We start from the raw sequence: 19,512 nt of genomic DNA on the forward strand, positions 1-19,512 counted from the left end.
ACGTCTCCTCACCTCTCACCTAAAACCTGCTGCACTTTCTCCTGTTTTTTACGCATGGCTCCTTCACACTCCCTCGCTCTGTCATTTCCATGCATTCAAAAGAGAGGAAAGAAACTATATAGGATGCAGGGTAATGCTTTTAACTCTCCTCCTCCCTTCTTCATAAAAAATAAAATGGTAAAATCAACTGAATGAGCAACTTTCTAGACTTCCCTGATGAATAGTCTTAGACTTTCCTAATATTTCTATATTTGAAATTCAAAAAGCAGGACTGTTTCTATGACAAATCGCCCCAGGCTGCTGTGGACTTGTCAGTCTCGCAAGCGGTTTCAGGAAAGTGGCTGCATGTACCGGGACAATGCACAGAACATTAACCGGTACAAGCCGAGCAGAGCCTCCACGACAGGCGAACTGAGACTCTGTTTCCTGCTTGTCGGTCAATGGTTAATGTTCGGTTTTCTTTTGGAAGGCTGGCTGCCAAATATCGCCACTTACAAGCTAATTAATTAGCCTGAGGAAAACGAAAGCTATCAGTAAACAGAAGTGACGTGGTGGCTGGCGTCTGGTGTGTGCGCCAGTGTTTGTGTGTGTGCGTGTGTCACCGATCCAACATGCAAAGTCAAAAATATTGATACATATCATCTTTAACGTGGAGATTTATTTTGAAATTCCCACTTTATATTTATTCTTTTTTATTAAAGAGAATAATTTATTTTTTATTTAAATGTCTGGAAGAGCTCAGTAATAAATAACTTAGTTGCATTTTGTGAGTTGATATAATGTAACTAATCGCCGGACCGACTTTGTAACACCAGAAAATATCACATCATATAATACTGTACCGTGATAAAACTTTTTTTTACACCCCTAAAAAGTTCCAGGTTTGACCGACGCAGAACAAATGCTGCAGTATGCATATACGGACTGGTTACCTGTCCTACTTACAGTTCTTTAGCTGCACAAGTGTCAGTGATTCCCTATTAGAAACCTTGTGATTCAGTTGTAATCAGTGTTGTAATGTCACAAAGTACAAATACTTTGTTACTGTACTTAGCTAGAATTTTCACGTATCTGTACTTTCCTTCGTAATTTATATTTCGGAGAACTTTGACTTTTACTCCACTGCAATCGCCCCAAAAAATGCATAATTTCACTCCAATACATTTCCCCTCAGCATCTTTGTTACTTGGTACAAAACAATTTAATCTGAAGAAATTTGTTAAGACGGCTAAAAAGTAGGTTTGGCGAATCATTGCTCCTAGATTGCAGGTAAATGCGCGCTCCATTCCAGTTGGTGACGTAATGCCTGCATGTCAAGGTAATTCAATGTTAACGTTTGTTATCATAAGCTGTTAATTTAGATTTACAGCCAACAAAGCAGTAGTCATAGTAACAGGCTCATTTCCGATGAATGTTAACATTACCATTAATGTTTCTTTGGTTTGAAGAGAAACTTAGGAGGTTCTTTAGAAGGTGAAAAACTTGGAAAACGTGGAAAACTTTAACCAGATTAAATATGGGCCTAAGTTTGTCCTGATGCGGTTCCACTTAACCCTTACAGTGAGTGAACATTTAGGATGAGTGGCAGCAGATTAAGAGAACATTTCTACAGTTAAATTACCAGCATTAAAAACAGCCAATATGATCAAGTGTTAATCATTCACGTCAAGAACTTTAGTTCCACGTGTAGTAATGTGCATTCAGCCAGTACTCACTTGTGGGTTCATGATGGAAAGTGGGGGGTTTTAGGGGAGGACTGGGAGTACGGTAATAAACTAATAATGTTGCATAATGCTCGCTGCTGGCTTATATACAGCACACCAGCACAAGAGGCTTACAGCAGTGTTAACGGGCAGCTTTGTCACTGTGTGTCAATGTGTTTTAGTCACATAAAGCGTACAGTTCACTTTTTATGTAATGGCTGATAAGAAAGGATAAGAACAGCGGTCATCAATCAGTCCGACCAATCAAATCTTACCAGGATGCAGACTCGGCGCTGGGTATGATGGTTGGTAAAGTGTTTGAATGCATGTGCTCAGACACACTGAGACACATCAGTGGGATAATGATGATGAGTACCAGGTTAATGGGTTTTTTTTCCCCATAGAGTCATGGCTGATAAAACCTTTACAGCTGAGTGGCGTTTCTGCTTTACACTGACACATAATACAATAAGTACCACTGCATCTTAAAACCCTCATGGAAACTTATATGCATGCTCACATACATAAGCATTGGTTGTTAACAAGGCAGACTTGCTCCCACCAGTGAATTGATGTGCTAAATTACCGTGTGTTTATGGGGGGGGGGTCCTAGTTTTAGCTCTAGATGGGGTGGGATAGGGGGACAATAATGTCTGTAGATTTTTATGACTTTACGTATCTGTATTGTATACTGTAAATACTTTGTCTGTATTTTATTGCGCCATCTACCTGCCCAGGGACTACAGGCGGAAACCAGCAATTTGCTCTAACCTGGCACAAGACATCTATTAATGTTTTTTGTGCATTGTCCCAGTTCAAATAAATAAATTACAATTACAGGTGGGTCTGAGTTCTTATAATAATAACAATATACTTGGTTCAGAGCACAGAAAGGCCTTTCACTCATTTTCTTCCTGATCTGGACTTACTGTACATTCGCATATACAGCAATCTTATCAGCTGACTCTTACTACCAGCACAGTAACAGGCTGTCACAACCGGATATCGCAACATCGCTGATTCCCTGTTAAGCCCTACATGGTTTAGCCCTAATACTCTCACTTTTGCCTCTTTAGAGTGACACATGTTGACACACTGGAAGGCCCTGTTCAGACCTGGCATTAACATGCATTCCGAGTGATTCCATCCCAAGCGGTACAAGCACAGCTGTGAATGCACCAAAGACGCATTGAGATCCGATCGCTCGGAACCCCATTCCGCATATGGCCACATTCCTTTAGCAGTGTGTACGCGAATGCGTCTTAAATCACATTGACGGACTGCCTCCTCACCTGACATCCTCTGCGTAAGCGGGAGTACGTACTCTTTCGCTAGCTTTGTCTGTGACGCCTGAACTTTTCGAAAAGCCTATGGAGATATTTTACAAGTGCGTCTTCTACAACGCGGGTGATTTGGCTTGCCCTGAACACGCCAAGAAATAAATTCCTTCTCTATTGTTTTGATTTCTTCAGTAGCGTGGCATGACTTTTCCACAAGGTGGAGCTACAGCCCTATATAGTAGGTAGCTCTGTGTATTTTGGCCCTTTTAAAATTTTTTAACATCAGTTAGTATTTCTCATGTCATAGTAGGCACTGACAAATCACAGCTAATCTTGTGTTATGATTTTTATTATCATACTGTCGGTGATGTGGAATCTGGAATAGGCATGGGCCGGTATGAGATTCTGACGGTATGATAACCATCACCAAAAATATCACTTTAAAATATATTCTTTTTATTTAAACGTCTGGGTAAAAAACATTTTTTTCCCATTAAACACAATGTATTTTATTTTTAAGCACTCTGGCAGCACACTGGCAGGGGAGACGGGTTACTAAACTGCAGTTTCTCTATTTGACCACTCATAAAAATGACGGAAAATGTTAGTGGTTATAAAAACTTGACTTTTTCAAAAGTCACCTTGTATACCTTGAAACCGGTAACCGGCCCATGCCTAATCTGGAACCTGCCCGCCCGCCTGCTGTCATGAAGCCCTGTGCGCCACCTATGCCTAACAAAAGCAGCGGTGTCGGCGGCACAGAGATCCCCGGGAACCACCGGTAGACAACCATATACTTTTAGGTTCATAAAATGTACCCGAATTCACAAAAAAGTGGGATACTACTACAGACATTCCTGTAATCTTACATTTCTAGCCATGTGGTAACTACATGTTTATTTGCATATATAGCAGGGAAGTGAGATCCGATCAAAAGTGGTCACTTAAGATGTATGTGGAGACGCATTGAAATGCCTGGTGTGAATTGACATACTTAGTGTCCACTTGAGATTGGATCACCAAAGACACATGGTAATGCCAGGTCTGAACAGGGCCTAACAGCATCTTTGTTTCCTCCTTAATACATTTATTCTTCTCAAACCCAAAGATTTACATCCCTCATAGAGAAACTGAGATGTTGTGACAAAAAATGTAAGTACCCCATGAATGATATCCATCAATGCAATGTGTCTGTCTGCATACATTTTCACTTACAGTATGCTAGCACTGCCAACGGGTATGGACCAGAATTTGACCCGGATTTCAGGCAAAAATGATAAGATAAAGAATAAACATAATGTATAGTCTACGAACACTTTTTCTAAGTTGAGTGTTTAGTTAAAGTTAGCGCTTTAACTACATAGCTTCCTGTCACTTACCTCTTTTGTCCTCACCAACTCAAAGGGAGTTTGACAGATAATTTCATCTTCTGAGAAATGTTTGCACTAAAACTCCTAACAGACAGACAGCTAACAACACATAGAGACTCACCTCGCTGGACTTGAGTACCCCAAAGAGCGGATAGAGGAAGGCGGGTACCAGAGCAGCAGCACCCAGGGGAACAGCCTCAGACACCCAGTAGATTGCCGTCACTATCAGCACGTATGCACAGCATGCCTCCTGGAAGGGGGAATACACAAAGGGAAGGACATTCAGTCATTAGTCATTCATTACCGACCAGATGCTGTAAGACACAGGTTCATCCTCGGTTTTTTTATACTTACCATCAAAAGCAGACATATTTAGTTTGGCAACTTATTAATAGAAGCCTACAGCTAGGATACGGTTAGCTTAGCTTATCTTAAAGTCTGGAAGCAGCGGGGCGACCTCTAGCTCACGCAGTAGAGTATGCGCCCCATGTAGGCTGAGTCCTTGGCAGTGGCCTGGGTACGATTCTGACCTGTGGCCCTTTTCTGAATGTCATCCCCCCTCTCTCTCCCCTTTCCTATCTTCATCTGTCCTATAAATAAAGGCCATACAAAGCCAAAAAAATATAATTGAAATGGCAAGCCTGGCTCTTTCCAAAGGTAAAAGAAAATCTGCCAACCAGCTTCTCTACAGCTCACTAAGTGACACGTTACATCTTATTTGTTAATTCGTACAAAACAAGTTGTGGTTTTACGTGTGGTTATACGGAGGTTAACTTTGGACAGAGACAAGCTAGCTTTACCCCTGCTTCCAGTCTTTATGCTAAGCTAACGATCTCATGGCTGTAGCTTTATATTTATCGGACAGATATGAGAGTGGTAGCAAAATCCAACTGGGCTGCACACAAACACGTTCCCCCTCTCTCTCACACGCACACCCACAAACTGATGTTGCATTAATCTGGTAATAGTTATATAATATCGACATACCAGCCTCTCATACTGCTCTGTCGCAACACCAGCGGGCTTAGTGACAGGCTCTCCAACCTTAAAAACTAAAGAGAATTCTCGTGAGATTTGTTAAGACCTTGTGAAAATGACACCCGCAGACAATTTTAAATCCCAAATTCAAGAATGTGTCTTTACAGTTGACACGCAAGTTGCAGAAAAATATTAGTCAAAAAATAGAGCCAAAGCACTGTCACTGCACACATTGTTTTATGTCATATTTCAATAGTGTTTTGTTTACCTGCCCCACTTCCCACTTCTGCCACATGCTGTGTGAGCTTGTAGTAGGCTACTTTTACATAAGAGGACCATTCAGTATAACATATTTTCAGCAACCGGTCAGTTAATCTCAAATGAATAAACCCAGAGGGGGGAGAATTAGCCAGAGGGCTCCAGGAGGAAGCATGTCCAGACCTGTTCAGACCTGACAGGCTTTCAAACCATGGACTTCAATGCAAAGTGTGTTACATAGGACTAGGGACAGTCCTGAATTACAAGCAGTTGTCCAGAAAATTATAGCAAACTTGAGTTTTGGTTAGTTATAGCCTAGTCTCGCCTTGCCAGACCTTCCTCCACAGCGCCGCGGAGGACAGTCTGGCAAGCCCACACAGCATTCCGGGATGGGAGAAAAACGTGCTCTGGTTCATTGGCCAATGGCCATTGGTTCATTGACCAAGCACAATTGTCGCTAAGCTCCGGGCAGAGCCATGGTGCCTCTGCAAAATAGCCTCGGGAAGGAACTTGTTTTGGTGGAACATGTGTACGTTCAAAGGTTGTTTTAGTCGTGCAACAGAACACTCAGATTGGACAGATAGTCTAGCTAGCTGTCTGGATTTACCCTGCAGAGATCTGAGGAGAAGTTAACCAGAGTCCTCAGAAATCCACTGGAGTTTAAAATTCCAACACAAAGAAAGTGGAAGGTAACCGACATCTGGCCGAAAAGAGTGAAATCCGGCAGAATTTCCGGCGGCAATGGAGCAATCCCGGGAGTGCAACGTCGTGGATATAGACTAGTTATAGCCTAATAAAATATTAAATACTGATTGTTGTCAAACATTATTTTAATGTTGCCTTAGAAATGTATTATATGGCAACGAGATAAGATTTTGGTATCGGAAACTCTCCGGTTTGTAGTGCGAGTCGTATTGACCAATCACATTTGAACAGGCTTTGGTTGCATGCAGGTAGACAGTCCGTGTGGAGAGCAAAAGAAGGGTAATGCATTGGCTGAAATGCAATCTCAGAACCCATTGGAAATTGTCTGACAATGATTTTGCTTTTTTTTTATGTATCTGCATTCATTTGCAGATATCCATTTATAGTGACGTCTCTGTACTCCAACTCCATTCTTGCATCTCAAGTTGCTAAATCAGACTGTAAACACTGACTGCCACTCAGAAGAGGAAGTTATGGCCCAGATATCCACTGTCTACACCGGAAACCCAGAAATATTGCCTGTTGAACCCAGAGGCAAAATCGTGGTCAGACTGATAGCCGATGGGTTCTGGGATTGGCTGTGGCTTGGTATTGGTTTGGCTTTCATGGCACAAATTGTCACTCCAACGAGACAACATGTGCTCCTGTTTGGATGATGTACTGTAGATTTAATTTGGCTAGAGGAAATAGACATTTCCAGGCATTAGGCACAGCTATTGGATTAGGCTGAGAAAAGAACAATGTGTTTGAGCTCATAATCCAAGTAAATCTCGCCAAAGAAAACAATTTAAATCCCCCCAGAACAAATACAAACTTCACAAAGAGGAAACGTGTGGTAAAAAAAGATATTTAAAACAAAAGACAAACTGTGTATTTCTGTTGTTTTAAGGCCCTGACACACCAACCCGATTATTGGCCGTCGGACAGTCTGGCGAGGTCGGTGACTCGAGTCTGTTCGGTGTGTTCCGTGCCGTCGTCAGTCTGAGGAGCCATCGGCCTTCATTTGGGCCGATTTGACATGTTGAATCGGAAGGCGGGCAGTCGGACTCAATGGCCAATCTGATTGGTGGAACGCTAACCCGGAAATGACGAGCGGGATGAGTGTGACGCCTCTCAAAATCTCACAAAAATCTTTTAAACTGACCTTTGTCGATCTGAAATGAAGACAGATTCAGCAACTGTATGGCCTATTTCTCGCTTAAAATGTTTTCAGAAACACGTTTCGGTGAACTGTCTTCTTAAAATATGAGATCGTATTCCAAACGAGCTGCCATTATGCTCCGTTGTAAAATCTGGGAGCAGCCAGACCCACATGATGTGTTCGTCCAATCAGCTGCCGGTTTTAATTTCTTGGGCGACAATACAGATTAGCGCCGCCTGCTGTTACAGGGACGTATTGCGCACGCGCAGAACGTACGCTCAAATCGGCGTCGCTTCGGTGTGTTCCGAGGCACTCTTTTGACCAACTCGGGGAGGCGGTCAGTCCGACTGCCTTTTATGCCGAAAGTCGGCCGTCGGGTTGGTGTGTCAGAGCCTTTAATCAGCATGTCGGTCTCTAGCACGTCTATACTTTGAGGAAACATGAGGAAAACTGATAACAGGATTAAACCAAAGCTAAGTGTTTGACTGTTGATCTGTCATTCACACTGAGAAGAGTGGAACAAGGAAAAGAGAGGTGACATAAGGTAACTAAGAACAAATGGACAGATAAAAAGAGACAGACATTGATGAATAAATAAACTCAGAGAGTGAGGGAGATACACACCAGAGGTATCTGATTCAGCAGTCACCGATCATTGACTATTGGTTTATCTAAAGATAGTTGCCGCGGCTTCAATCAGAGCCTCAGACATCTGTGCTTTTCTTTGTTCAAGGTAAAGGCAAAGTGCTGGGTAAGCAGAGAGGCAGGGACGATAAGCCGCTGATGTAACCTCTGTGATAACCAGACAAAAGTCAATACATGCTGCTATTCTAATAGAAGATGATCAGACCTAAAATTGTTGTATTTGGAAAAAGGTTTCAGCTTCTTCTAAAGGTTTACTTGCAGAGCAGTGCTATTCACAATGTATTGTAATACATTGTAACTTATTTTAAGTAAAAAGAGTCAAGTCATCCTACCTGGAGATTCCTTTCAGATTAACTGACATTTTTAGGGAAATAGTAAATGACAGAGCAGCAACAACTGCTGTGACAAGCATGAAAAGTCAATATTTTGTTTCTTAATTCTTTTTTTAATCTAGGCGAAAGTTCACACGATTTTCTGAGGGTGTAAAAGAATGTGATGCTTGAGGGCCGGAGGTGAAAGAAACCATGTTTGTGTGTTTCACAGCAAGCAGCGCCAGAGGAAGAGGTTTGAACCCTAATTTGGCTTTCTGGAAGAATCACATCGTATGACTTTCTATCTTATACTGTACGTCTATCTCAAATTCAATCAACTCTGACAGTTTTACAGCTGATAGGCCAATTTCTGTCTCAACATGTAACAGAAACCTATTGATTGTTTCATCAACTCCCTGCTATCTGTGGACATGTTAGGAAATGGAGATGATTGGTATTCCATGACGACTCCTGAGAGGCTGAATCACTGAACCAATCAGCATAGGGCTAAATGGGCTTTTAAACCGACAGATAACATAAACGCACACAATCGGTTTTATACCCATATGCAGACAGAGAGATATGCATACTAAACTGACGTCACAAATAGAAGCAAACACAGAAATTGTGCATATAAAGCCTTAATAGTAGAGACCTTATCCATTATTGTTAAATAAAGGGAGATATGAAAAACAAGAACTACTAGCAGTGGGAGGGTATCAATACAGCATAATATCGCAATATTTTCCGTGGCAATACTTTATCGATACACAGACACAGTATCGACCTTTTACACATTGCACATGAGAATTAGCAATTTTTTTAGATTTTTTTTTTTTTTTAGATAAAACAGATGTTGACAAAGTTTTCCTTTGGGGACATAATTTGAAGTTGGTATAAAGGTAATACATTGCAATATAACGCAGAATATCGCAATATGTTTAAAATTGCAATAATATCGTATCTTGACATAAGTATCGTGATAATATCGTATCGTGGGGCCTCTGGTGATTCCCATCCATGCTAACAATAAGCACTATAACACATTCATGTATCAGCCATAAACAATGTCAACAAACAACTATTTTACCATCAGCTGTTGAGTTCCATTCAATGCTCTCTGCTCATAAATAACAACATGGGAATCATTTTGGATATGGTATTTCCAACAGTACTTTGAATGCTGCATAATGTGATTTGTCAAGTCACGTATGAAATAAAGTAGGTCAATTAAATGTCAATCCATCCAACAGTTGTTGAGATATTTCAGCCTGGACCAAAGTGGTGGGCCAACTAGCGGACAGATGGTCACTGCCAATCCACGAGCCACGCCGCTAACTTAGCCAAACATTTGATGGACTGTAATGTAGCCTCCTACGGAAGATTTCTTTGTATCCACGTATATGTTCTGTTGGACTCACTTCTTTTCTACGGCTTTTAATTTATATGGGGATGCAAAATGGCACAAGCATAGAGCTCAACAGTGTGGTTCCGGAAGTAAAAATCCCATAAATTTTTTCCATAAGGATTTATATCATTAGCCATAATGTCTAAACCATCCAAGGTAGACTGACCACGAACTATGAGATTGTGAAACGAAAGTTTCTGCTCCTGTAGAAGCTAGAAGACTGTATGAAATCAACCTTGTTTTAAGAAAAACATGTTTTATTCGCAGTGCACTACCCACAATCCATTGTAAGCGTAACAGCGACGTCTAGGATTGGTGGAGCTCGCTGTTACCATGGAAATGTTTACCACACCCGTGAACAGCGATAGAGAGCTGCTTCCATTGACGTTTATGAATGTTTATGTACACGGTCTTGCACTTTTGCCTTTTTTTACGTTTTCAAATTGTTTTTTTTGCGCCGAATCAAATGTTGTATTGTCATAATTCATCTTGTAGCTAGTTGGCTTGGTTCTAGGCTTAAAAACTCTTTATATAAGCATTTAATGAAACGTCAATGGAGATATTAAATGGGGGCAATCACTTCCGGAACCAAAACGTGCAGCAGAAAGTGGGCGGTCACTGTTGAGGCTTTGGATCTCTCTCTCTCTCTCTCTCTCTGACCTGGCCTGACTGCATCCAACAGATGTTTTGTCCTGCTGCAGCTGGACACAGTACTACTCCAAACACACACACACACACACACACGCACACATACACACACACTCTCGCTCCATACCCCTGTCACATTCTTGACACAGTCTGGGGTCCCTGGAGTCATAAGGAAGCCACGTGGGGCTGAAATTACATAACTTAATTGCTTGGATTGTTTCTTTCTTCTTCTTTGTAGTGAAGTGTTTGTTCTTTTGTTCTTTCTTGGCCTCATCCTGCGCCAAACATCCACTAGTCCTGACATAACAGCAAGGCTCCTGGGCGACAGAGCTGATTGGCTGACGGACAACGTGCGGGCACATAACAGTTCCTGTGAATATTAATGATGTTACAAGAAACAAATACCTTTGACACAGAGGAGCTCATATATAACACAAACACACACCTGGCACCACTCGTACCACTGTTTGAGAAGGTGGTTGTTTAGCAACTACCTTATTTAGCAAGTGTTGGCAAAAACACGACTGAAAGTTCATTGCGTTAATGAGCATGTGACTGCATGATTATTTATTAGAATGTCAGCTACAAACACCTGTCACGTGTTACTGTTTATTCAAATAGTTTCAAACTGCAATCATGTATGTTATGTCCAACTTTCTGGAATCACCATATGGGAAGATAATGTTTAATTAATAATGACAAATTTAGCCATAGATCCAGTTTGAGCCTCATGAATTATCATTAAAGTGAGTCATAGCACCAAGGCAGGGATTTCACAGGGCCATGAGGGCCTGTGCCCGTCATTCCCCCTCAGAAAATGATATGTCCTATGGCCCCAGTGGCCTTGATGCCCCACCCACACTGCCGCAGCTGGTTTCGCCATTTTCTCCCCTGCCTCATTCCTGTCAATACGGTTTTTAGAAACAGGTGTCTTTTGTTGAGATTCGGAATTCAAATTTTTTTATGAAAGAAAATAAAAAATTCTCTGATTCCAGCTTCTTAAATGTGAATATTTTCGAGTTTCTTCACTCCTCTGTGACAGTAAACTGATCATCTTTTAGTTGTGGACTATAACACCTAGACATTTGAGGATGTCATCGTGGGCTTTGCGAAACACTTTTCACCATTTTCTGACAATTTATAGTAATATATAATATAATATATAATTTTATATTAACAACTGATCGATCAATCGAAACAATTTCGACAGATTAATCGCAACTGAAAATAATATTTAGTTGCAGCCATAATATTGCGTGAGAGCATGTTGATGTAATCCCACAGGACTGTGCCTCACTAAACATAGAACCTGTCTAAATTCCAAAATCTTACATAAAATCCTTATCCTCAAATCCTCATCTGAAAGTTTGACACAACAGACAAACTTACCAAACTGCGTTGAAAAGCGTTGTCAGTTAACTTTATAAGTGTTATGCAACAAGAAGAAATACAAAAACGAATGAGACATGTTTTTTTGTACAACTCTAATCTCATCTGATGTATCGCCTAATTTAGTTTCCAAGGCGTCCACTCTGTGCTTTGGCTAACAGAGCAACACATTTTAACCCAAAAAGGAGAATTCTTGCACAGATTTCTGCAGATTGAGATAATCCTATTGTTCCCAGTGCAATTTCATTTGTCTGAGACATTTTGTAAAGTCAAACATGAGCCACAGAATAAGACTGATTTCTCCTCCTTTTCAATGGCTTTCACAGAAGACAATGAGCCTAAATGACTATTAAGTTGTTGACTCCTTCTCTCTTTTTTGTTCCCCTCTTTTTCTCTCTCTCTCTTTGCTTTTTTAGCAGCACACTGATCTCCATCTCATCAACATGTCGTGACATCTCCCCTCCACACACACAGCTCAGCTGATGATCGGGACAAGCCTTCATCAAAACAGTAGACAGTGTGCCTTTTGATTGATTCAGTCACACACACACACACACACACACACACACACACACACACACACACACACACACACAAAATCCCATCAAGACAGTAAAGCCCTTAGCAGCAACCAAGAGCAACATCAACAGATCCACTGGATGTTTCCTATAGGTATTTATGTGGTTTAGGCTATTTGTTGATATGTTTAATAATGACTAACTAAATAACTTTTTTTTGAAAGTGTTGAAATAAAAAATGTTGGTATCAGCAGCATGGTACTTTCATGCTGTGCTTTTGTCTTAAAACACTTTGTGGTAGTCAGGAAGCAATTTCTAAAACAAATTTATAATGATATCTGATATATATTTGAAATGTTTCTTTTAAGTGTATCCATGCTCAATATGGACAATTTACTGACTTTTTCCACCTTTATGAGGCTTCATTTCAAATATAATTGCCATACATTTATCTTAGGCTACAGTTTCATTTGCTGTTAAAAATCAGGACTTTGTGGCCGACGTTAACCTGATTTCCTGTTTATAATAATTAATAATAATATTAATAATATAATTTTTTTTTTTTGCTTGTCCTACTCACGCTGGTGGGGTGGATGAGCGGCAGGGGAAGCAGGCAGAGCGGGATGAACACCACGACGATCAGCTTCCGCGCCCGCCACAGCTTCCTGAACACATCCATCCTGGCTGCGGCCTCTAGCCTCATGGAGGACCCGGGGCTCTGGGTCGGACCGGTCGCAACTCAGCAGGACCGGGTGTGAGAGTCACAAACCAGCCGGCGGGAAAGTCTCAAAGCACCGCCGACCGTAAAGAGCCGGAGGAGGAAGAGGGAAGCAGTCTCCTGAAGTTGTGTGGACGGCTAACCGGGACCTGTGTATGTGTGTGTGTGTGTGTCTCTGTAAGGTGAGTGAACTTTACTTCCACCGTGCTTGACTCTAGTTCCATGCACTACTACCTCCAGAGTCCCTGTTCCTTCTCTTGTTCTCCTCCTCCTCCTCCTCCTCCTTCTCTGTGTTTGATGCTGTTTGAGGCATCAGGTGAGGCTGCCCGGCACATTTATGAGTCTGGATAGGTATGCTAATTAACCACGGCTTACCACCCCCCCCCCCCCACACACACACACACACACACACACAGACACACGCACACACTCTCTGGCTGTGAATCGACCAATCAGGAGTGAGTAAAGTTTGCATAAGGGCGTGGGTGTGTGCGTGAGCATGTATCCTTGTTGCAGCAAAACTCTGTTGGTATCTACACCAGGGGCGATTCCAGGATTTTTTAAAAGTGGGGTGGCACAATTATCTGACATTTTATCAGAATTCAGCCTAGAAAATCTGCTTAGAAATAGAACATAATGTAATTCTGCTAAATGGGGATCATATTTCCGTGTTGTTTTAATTTTTGTTTATTGAATCATGATTTTTTTCTGTCCGTTACAGCTGCCCCATCTTCTGTTTTATTTTTTTTTTATTTATTTGTCATGTATATTTGTGTTTTGTTTGTGTTTCCTTTGTTTCCTCTGTCAAACTATTGTGTTTAAAAGTGCTATACAAATAGTTATTATTATTATTATTATTATAATAACTACAGTATATATATATATATATATATATATATATATATATATATATATTATAAGTACAGAATACTTCCAAGACATGAAGATGAAAGGATGCCACAGCAGATAAAAATGACCATGTTGATTATACAACATGCTAGGAAGTGTTTTAGTGTGTATTTGTGACCAATGATATAATTAATACATTTTTTTAATTAATAACAGTTATTTTAAATCATATAATCCTAAACTGGAATCCTTAACACATTGCCAAATCTTTACACAGTGAAACAAATGGAGCCCAGGGCCAGAATGTTAAGAGACCCTGGCTATGGTCACACACTGCCCTCTGGAGGATTACCTGAGTCAGTGCGAGCAGCTGCATTTCCCAGAGAGAAGGCAGCCCTAATAGCAATCTTTGAATGTAACAATTTAAATGTCACAGTTTGAGCTATATCGCTTTTTGAACTGTATAATTTAATATCTTTGCTAAAATTTTTGTCTTATATAGTTATCAACAGGGCCAAGAAAAGCCTCTATAGCAGGGGTCAGCAATAATGTTCGACAGGGGCGATTCCACGATTTTTTAAGTTGGGTGGCGCAGGGGGTACCAATAATCAGTCAGAGGGGGGCCGGGGAGAGGTGGGCATCAGAATACAGCATAGAAAATCTGCTTAAAAATATAGGAAATATTGTATAGGATAGGACATAATAATATAATTCTGCTAAATAAAACACATTCATTATTAGTTTCACTTGTTTTCATTTTAAACAAACTGTATATCTGAATACAATACACATTTTCTATAAGCTCAGTCTGACACTTAAAAAAAACAATTCCAGTGCTGGTTCCATGGTATCAGAATTTTGGATAGTCATCATGGAAACATTAATTGGTCATGTGACAAGGGCCAGGAAGATTGTCAGAATAGACAGCCAAGTGACAGTTCTCTGATCCAATTGTAATCAAAATTGTCAGATTAACTAGAAGGGGAGGGACTTGGCCACTATATGTCCTGGTGTACACCTGTACAGTACATCACTGCAACAAGGCGAGAAGTTAAGGAAAAACAAGATTTGCAGTAGCTGTTAACTAATACCACACTTTAAAAATACTCTTTTACAAGTAAAAGTTCTGCATCGAGTAAAAGTTTGATTCTTTTAATAAATGTTGCTGTTTTCCTTGGGATCACTGACTGTAGCTCACAGTTTAGATTTTCACTTACCTCCATATTACCAGTACTGGAAAAAGTTGGAACTGGTTCATAAACACAGCCCTGTGAATCCACAGTTCATTTTCTGTTTGGCTTAAAATGTCCATGAAGTGACATTATCCAGCCAGGAGCAGACCTTGGTCAGAAGTTACAAAACACCTTGAATACATAGAGTGTTACATGAAAGCAGTGTATTCAAAACCATGCACAAACCGGGCCGTTACATGACAACAATTCACACATGCTGTACAGACAGCTTTTCCTCCATTGTTGTCTTGAGGATTAATTATTAGCTTCTTATCCAGCAAAACAAAAACCCTGGCTGCCTGGTAAAAGCAAGGGAGACATTTCAATGGATTATCCTCTCAATCAATCAATCTCTGTAGTGTAAAAATGGAACAAGTGGTATTTGTTACCATTATAATGACAAGTGAATAAAGGAAATATACTGAAATATTGAAATATTGTTTAAAGTACCACAACACACACATGTAATTTGAGCACCTCTTCATTGGACCTTTGAGCTTACAAAACCCTAATCCTCACTAAACCTCTTTTAGTCTTACACTGTGTAAAACTTTGTCAATGGCTTCACACTTCACACAGTTTTGTGTGTGTGTGTGTGTGTGTGTGTGTGTGTGTGTACTAGTTTACATCACATTGTGAGGTCCCAGCAACTGACAGCTCACTTCATTGTGGGGACCTGAGGCTTTTAGGGTACTTAAATGGCTTGTTAATATAGTTTTACTCTTGCTCAACGGATGAACATTGCTGGGACAAAGCCTGTGTGCATCGGTGTTCCTCCCCTCTTGCTATCTCTGCTATCGGGGCTTAGCGCCAGAGCAGTTTTTTTCCTTGTGCCAAATTATATAAGCAGTTTATTCCGAAAGACGATATTCCGACTAAGCTGCTTACATGGCTGATGAAAATGAATATCCTACTAATATTACCGTTTTCATGCAACTTTGCAAAATAGAATTTTTTTTTAAACGGACTTGTTCGAACATGCGAACACATCATTCCTCTTTCATTCCTTCAGCCACCTTCTTGAAAAGGTCGGCGTTACGATGTTTTTGCGCATATCCAAAAACCTGATGTCTAAGTCTTTCATAATGTTTACAAGTAGGTGTATGTCTCCTTCAGACTAGAGATGTGGGCTTTAATTTTGGCCGTGCATCTCTACTGCAAACTGTTGGCTAGTTGGTACGTTTACAACAACCATAGCAACGCACAGTGCTGACCATAAGCTGTAAAAAGGCAGGGGGCCGTAAACTGGGCGTAAACTGTCCCAAACTGCGGTAAAAACACTGATTGAGACGCATATTCCGATTGCGCTGTATACAGGACCAAAGAATGCCTCTAAAACCTGAGTCTTAATTGAAAAATTCTACTAGTGGTATATTAGTGTGCAGGAAAACATACTCATTGTTTACTGCAGTTGTACTCATTGATTAGATAGATCAAGTTGCAATACCACCTAATAACCACAGGATGGTGCTGCACACTTCCCCAGTGTATGGGTGTATATACTGCTCTTATTTTATGTAAATATTGAAAAATCTGTAGTTCATGAGAGCAACCAGTCTTCTCACTGTCTGGGTAGAAGATACTTTTTAAAAAGATTATTATTTAAAGATAAATTATATAATTTATTTTAATTCAATAAAAAAAATGTAGGATGTAGTTTAGTAATTTAGGCTTTTTAACACTCGCTGGTGTTGAAAAGAGGACACTGTTTCCGTTTGGATTACATCTCAGTGAAAGATCTGAAATGTAAAAAGAAAATGCAGTTCCAGATTGCAGCGAACTCTGACCTCAGATTAGGAATCAAATCCAAAATGCATAAGACTCACACACACACATACACACACACACACACACAAATCTAACTGTTTGCCAGCTCCACCGCATCCATTAAGATACTCTGGCTTTCATCAGTTTTTATTCATATATTCCTAATATTTTTCATCTGTTTGATTTCAATTCAGGTTAAACTATTTTTGTTTTTGTTTTGTAATTTAAGTTTTCGATGCTTTGTAAATCCTCTTTTTGCCTAAAATAGTTAATTTGCACTGTAAAAGTTGAAATATAAAAGTTTAGGATTTATACATTCAGATGTCATCATGCTGCTGCCCTCTCACTGAACTTTCTTGGCACAATACCCACTTAATCACTACTATCGACTCTTACGGCAGCCAGGTCCCGCAGCGTAGACCAAATAGAAGATCAGACAAGCTCCAGGGGTCCCAAAGTCTCCCAGCCTCACACACTGCACGTTTATCTGTCCGACTGCTTTTTTCTAATCTGCCACTGCTGCTACGTCAAAGCTGCAGGGAGTCGCCCAAAGCTTGGATCTTTACCTAAATCCCCAGAGTACAAATTTACACATAGTTCAGTGTTTCCGTCTTGTGATTGGAGCGGTAATCTGCACATGTGGAAACCAGAGAACTGTCAAAGTAACTACTGACTGGGCGCCTGGGTAGCTCACCTAATAGAGCGCACGCCCATATATAGTGGTTTACTCCTCGATGCAGCGTCTGCGGGTTCGACTCCGACCTGCCGCCCTCTGCTGCATGTCTTTCCCCCTCTCTCTCCCCTTTCATGACTTATAAAGGCCTAAAATGCCCAAAAGCATAACTACATTACAGTTAGTTGAAGTTGTTTTCTCTGGCTTCATATTTGTCTTTCCTTTTCTGTTTTTCTGTGATGGCACAGTTTCCCGCAGAGATCAATAACTTCAAGTTCTCATCTTTCACATGTAGCAGCGTTTTGAGGCTATACTCCAATTCTCAACATCTCTAAGTCAACCAAACACAATTATCTGTAAAGTTTGTGACAGAATCCTTCAGTAAAAGCTTAAGGACGCTCCAGCAGTGAATTCTTGTATAGGATCATACCCCAGCTGTCTCAGGGATTTGAACCAGCTACCATCCATTTCTGATCCCTGTCCTTCAAATCTCCTCCCTCTTGTTTGACCTTTGCTTCGCTTCTCTTCTTGTCGCAGCAGGAATCAAAAGACCCAAGTCGCCACTGGTGCACACCGAAAAACACTTCAAAATATATGAAATCATTCATGAAAATTCATCTTAATTTTGTAACGTGAAGTTCTTGAACTAACTATGTAAAATAATGTCATGCTAAAATGACTAAATGGCTAATTTCGATTAGTCTCGCATTGCCAGACCTTCCTCAACAGCGCTGCGGAGGAGGGTCTGGTTAGTCCACAAAGCATTCCGGGATGGGAGAAAGAGGTACTCTATTTTATTGGCATTTCTTTAAACCAATCACAATCGTCTTGGGCGGCGCTAATTGCCGGACAGAGCAACAATGCCTCTGCAAAATAGCCTCGGGAAGGAACTTGTTTAGGTGGAACGTGTGTACGTTCAAAAGTTGTTTTAGTCATGCAACAGAAAACTCAGATTGGACAGATAGTCTAGTTAGCTGTCTGGATTTACCCTGCAGAGATCTGAGGAGCAGTTAACCATAGTCCTCATAAATCCACCTCAGTTTAGAATGCCAACACAAAGAAACTGGGAGGTAACAGACATCCGGCCAAAAAGAATGACATCCGGCGGAATTTCCAACGGTACCGGAGCAATCCAAATTTACCAGGCCTTGAATCCAAAACAATGAGCTGAAAGATGCTAAAATGCTCTGTGGAGCGGATAGGAACTTCAGAGTTGTGTGATGAGTCTGGGTGGGATTGTGACTATGGCTCTGATTGCGATTATGACACTTGGTTTTATGTGTGTGATACGAACACGCCGTTCACACTCGTGTCTGTAATGCATCTCAAGCTGACCAATTGCATGCAGATTTTTTTACTGCCTACATCACTCCCAAAGGGTCAAAGCACAATTATTACGTCCACACTCTCACCAGTCACGTTAGTGGTTGTGTCGGTACAGCTGAAGATATCGTTGTCACGCAACACCTCGTCCAACTTGGCATAAAAAGTTATATAGCGTTAATGCGCAATGTCACCAAAACAGCTACCACGTCCACATAATTGATAAGGTATTTTTCGGGACGCATTAGCGCGTACACTACAAAAGATGTGTGGTTAATCGAGTGAGAATCACAATTCGTCTTGGTGGTTGTTTACATTTGTATTTAGCTGTGATCAGATCGCACAAGACACATTTTAAACCAAGTGTAAAATTAAATAAAAGGGTTTATGAGAGACCTCTTTTGCATCACATATTGTTTATCCTATTAATGTAAAATATTGATTAGTGCAGCTTTAAGTTTAAAAGGCATGGAAATAAAGGCATTTGCAAATCAGAGTTAGCAGACAAGAAACTACAGGTTAAGAGCTTGCACAGACCAAACTTTCAAAACTTAAATGTGTGAAGAGCACTGTGTTAACTACAAATAAAACACAAA

At 40.7% G+C, this 19,512-nt stretch overlaps 2 protein-coding genes across 3 annotated transcripts in view; one reads left to right on the top strand and one right to left on the bottom strand.

Moving 5' to 3' along the window:
- slc13a4 (solute carrier family 13 member 4) overlaps positions 1-13,087 on the bottom strand; it is a 30,656-nt gene extending 17,569 nt beyond the window's left edge. Inside the window, exons 1-2 of one of the 2 annotated variants that reach the window (XM_039791073.1) lie at positions 12,935-13,057; positions 4,475-4,603 (exon numbers count right to left, since the gene is read on the bottom strand). In XM_039791073.1, the coding sequence (XP_039647007.1) occupies positions 4,475-4,603; positions 12,935-13,057 (252 nt within the window). Of the gene's footprint in view, positions 1-4,474; positions 4,604-12,934 lie in introns of both variants that reach the window. The other variant, XM_039791074.1, reaches the window with a different exon arrangement.
- Positions 13,088-13,116: 29 nt separating this feature from the next.
- The window catches only part of zgc:162331 (uncharacterized protein LOC793007 homolog), a 35,341-nt gene continuing 28,945 nt past the window's right edge, over positions 13,117-19,512 (top strand). Inside the window, exon 1 of the mRNA XM_039791076.1 lies at positions 13,117-13,254. The gene's annotated coding sequence lies outside the window, so the exon portion shown is untranslated. The remainder of the gene's footprint in view (positions 13,255-19,512) is intronic.

The sequence above is a fragment of the Perca fluviatilis genome, chromosome 23, assembly GCF_010015445.1.
Source record: "Perca fluviatilis chromosome 23, GENO_Pfluv_1.0, whole genome shotgun sequence".
NCBI classification, from domain to species: domain Eukaryota; kingdom Metazoa; phylum Chordata; class Actinopteri; order Perciformes; family Percidae; genus Perca; species Perca fluviatilis.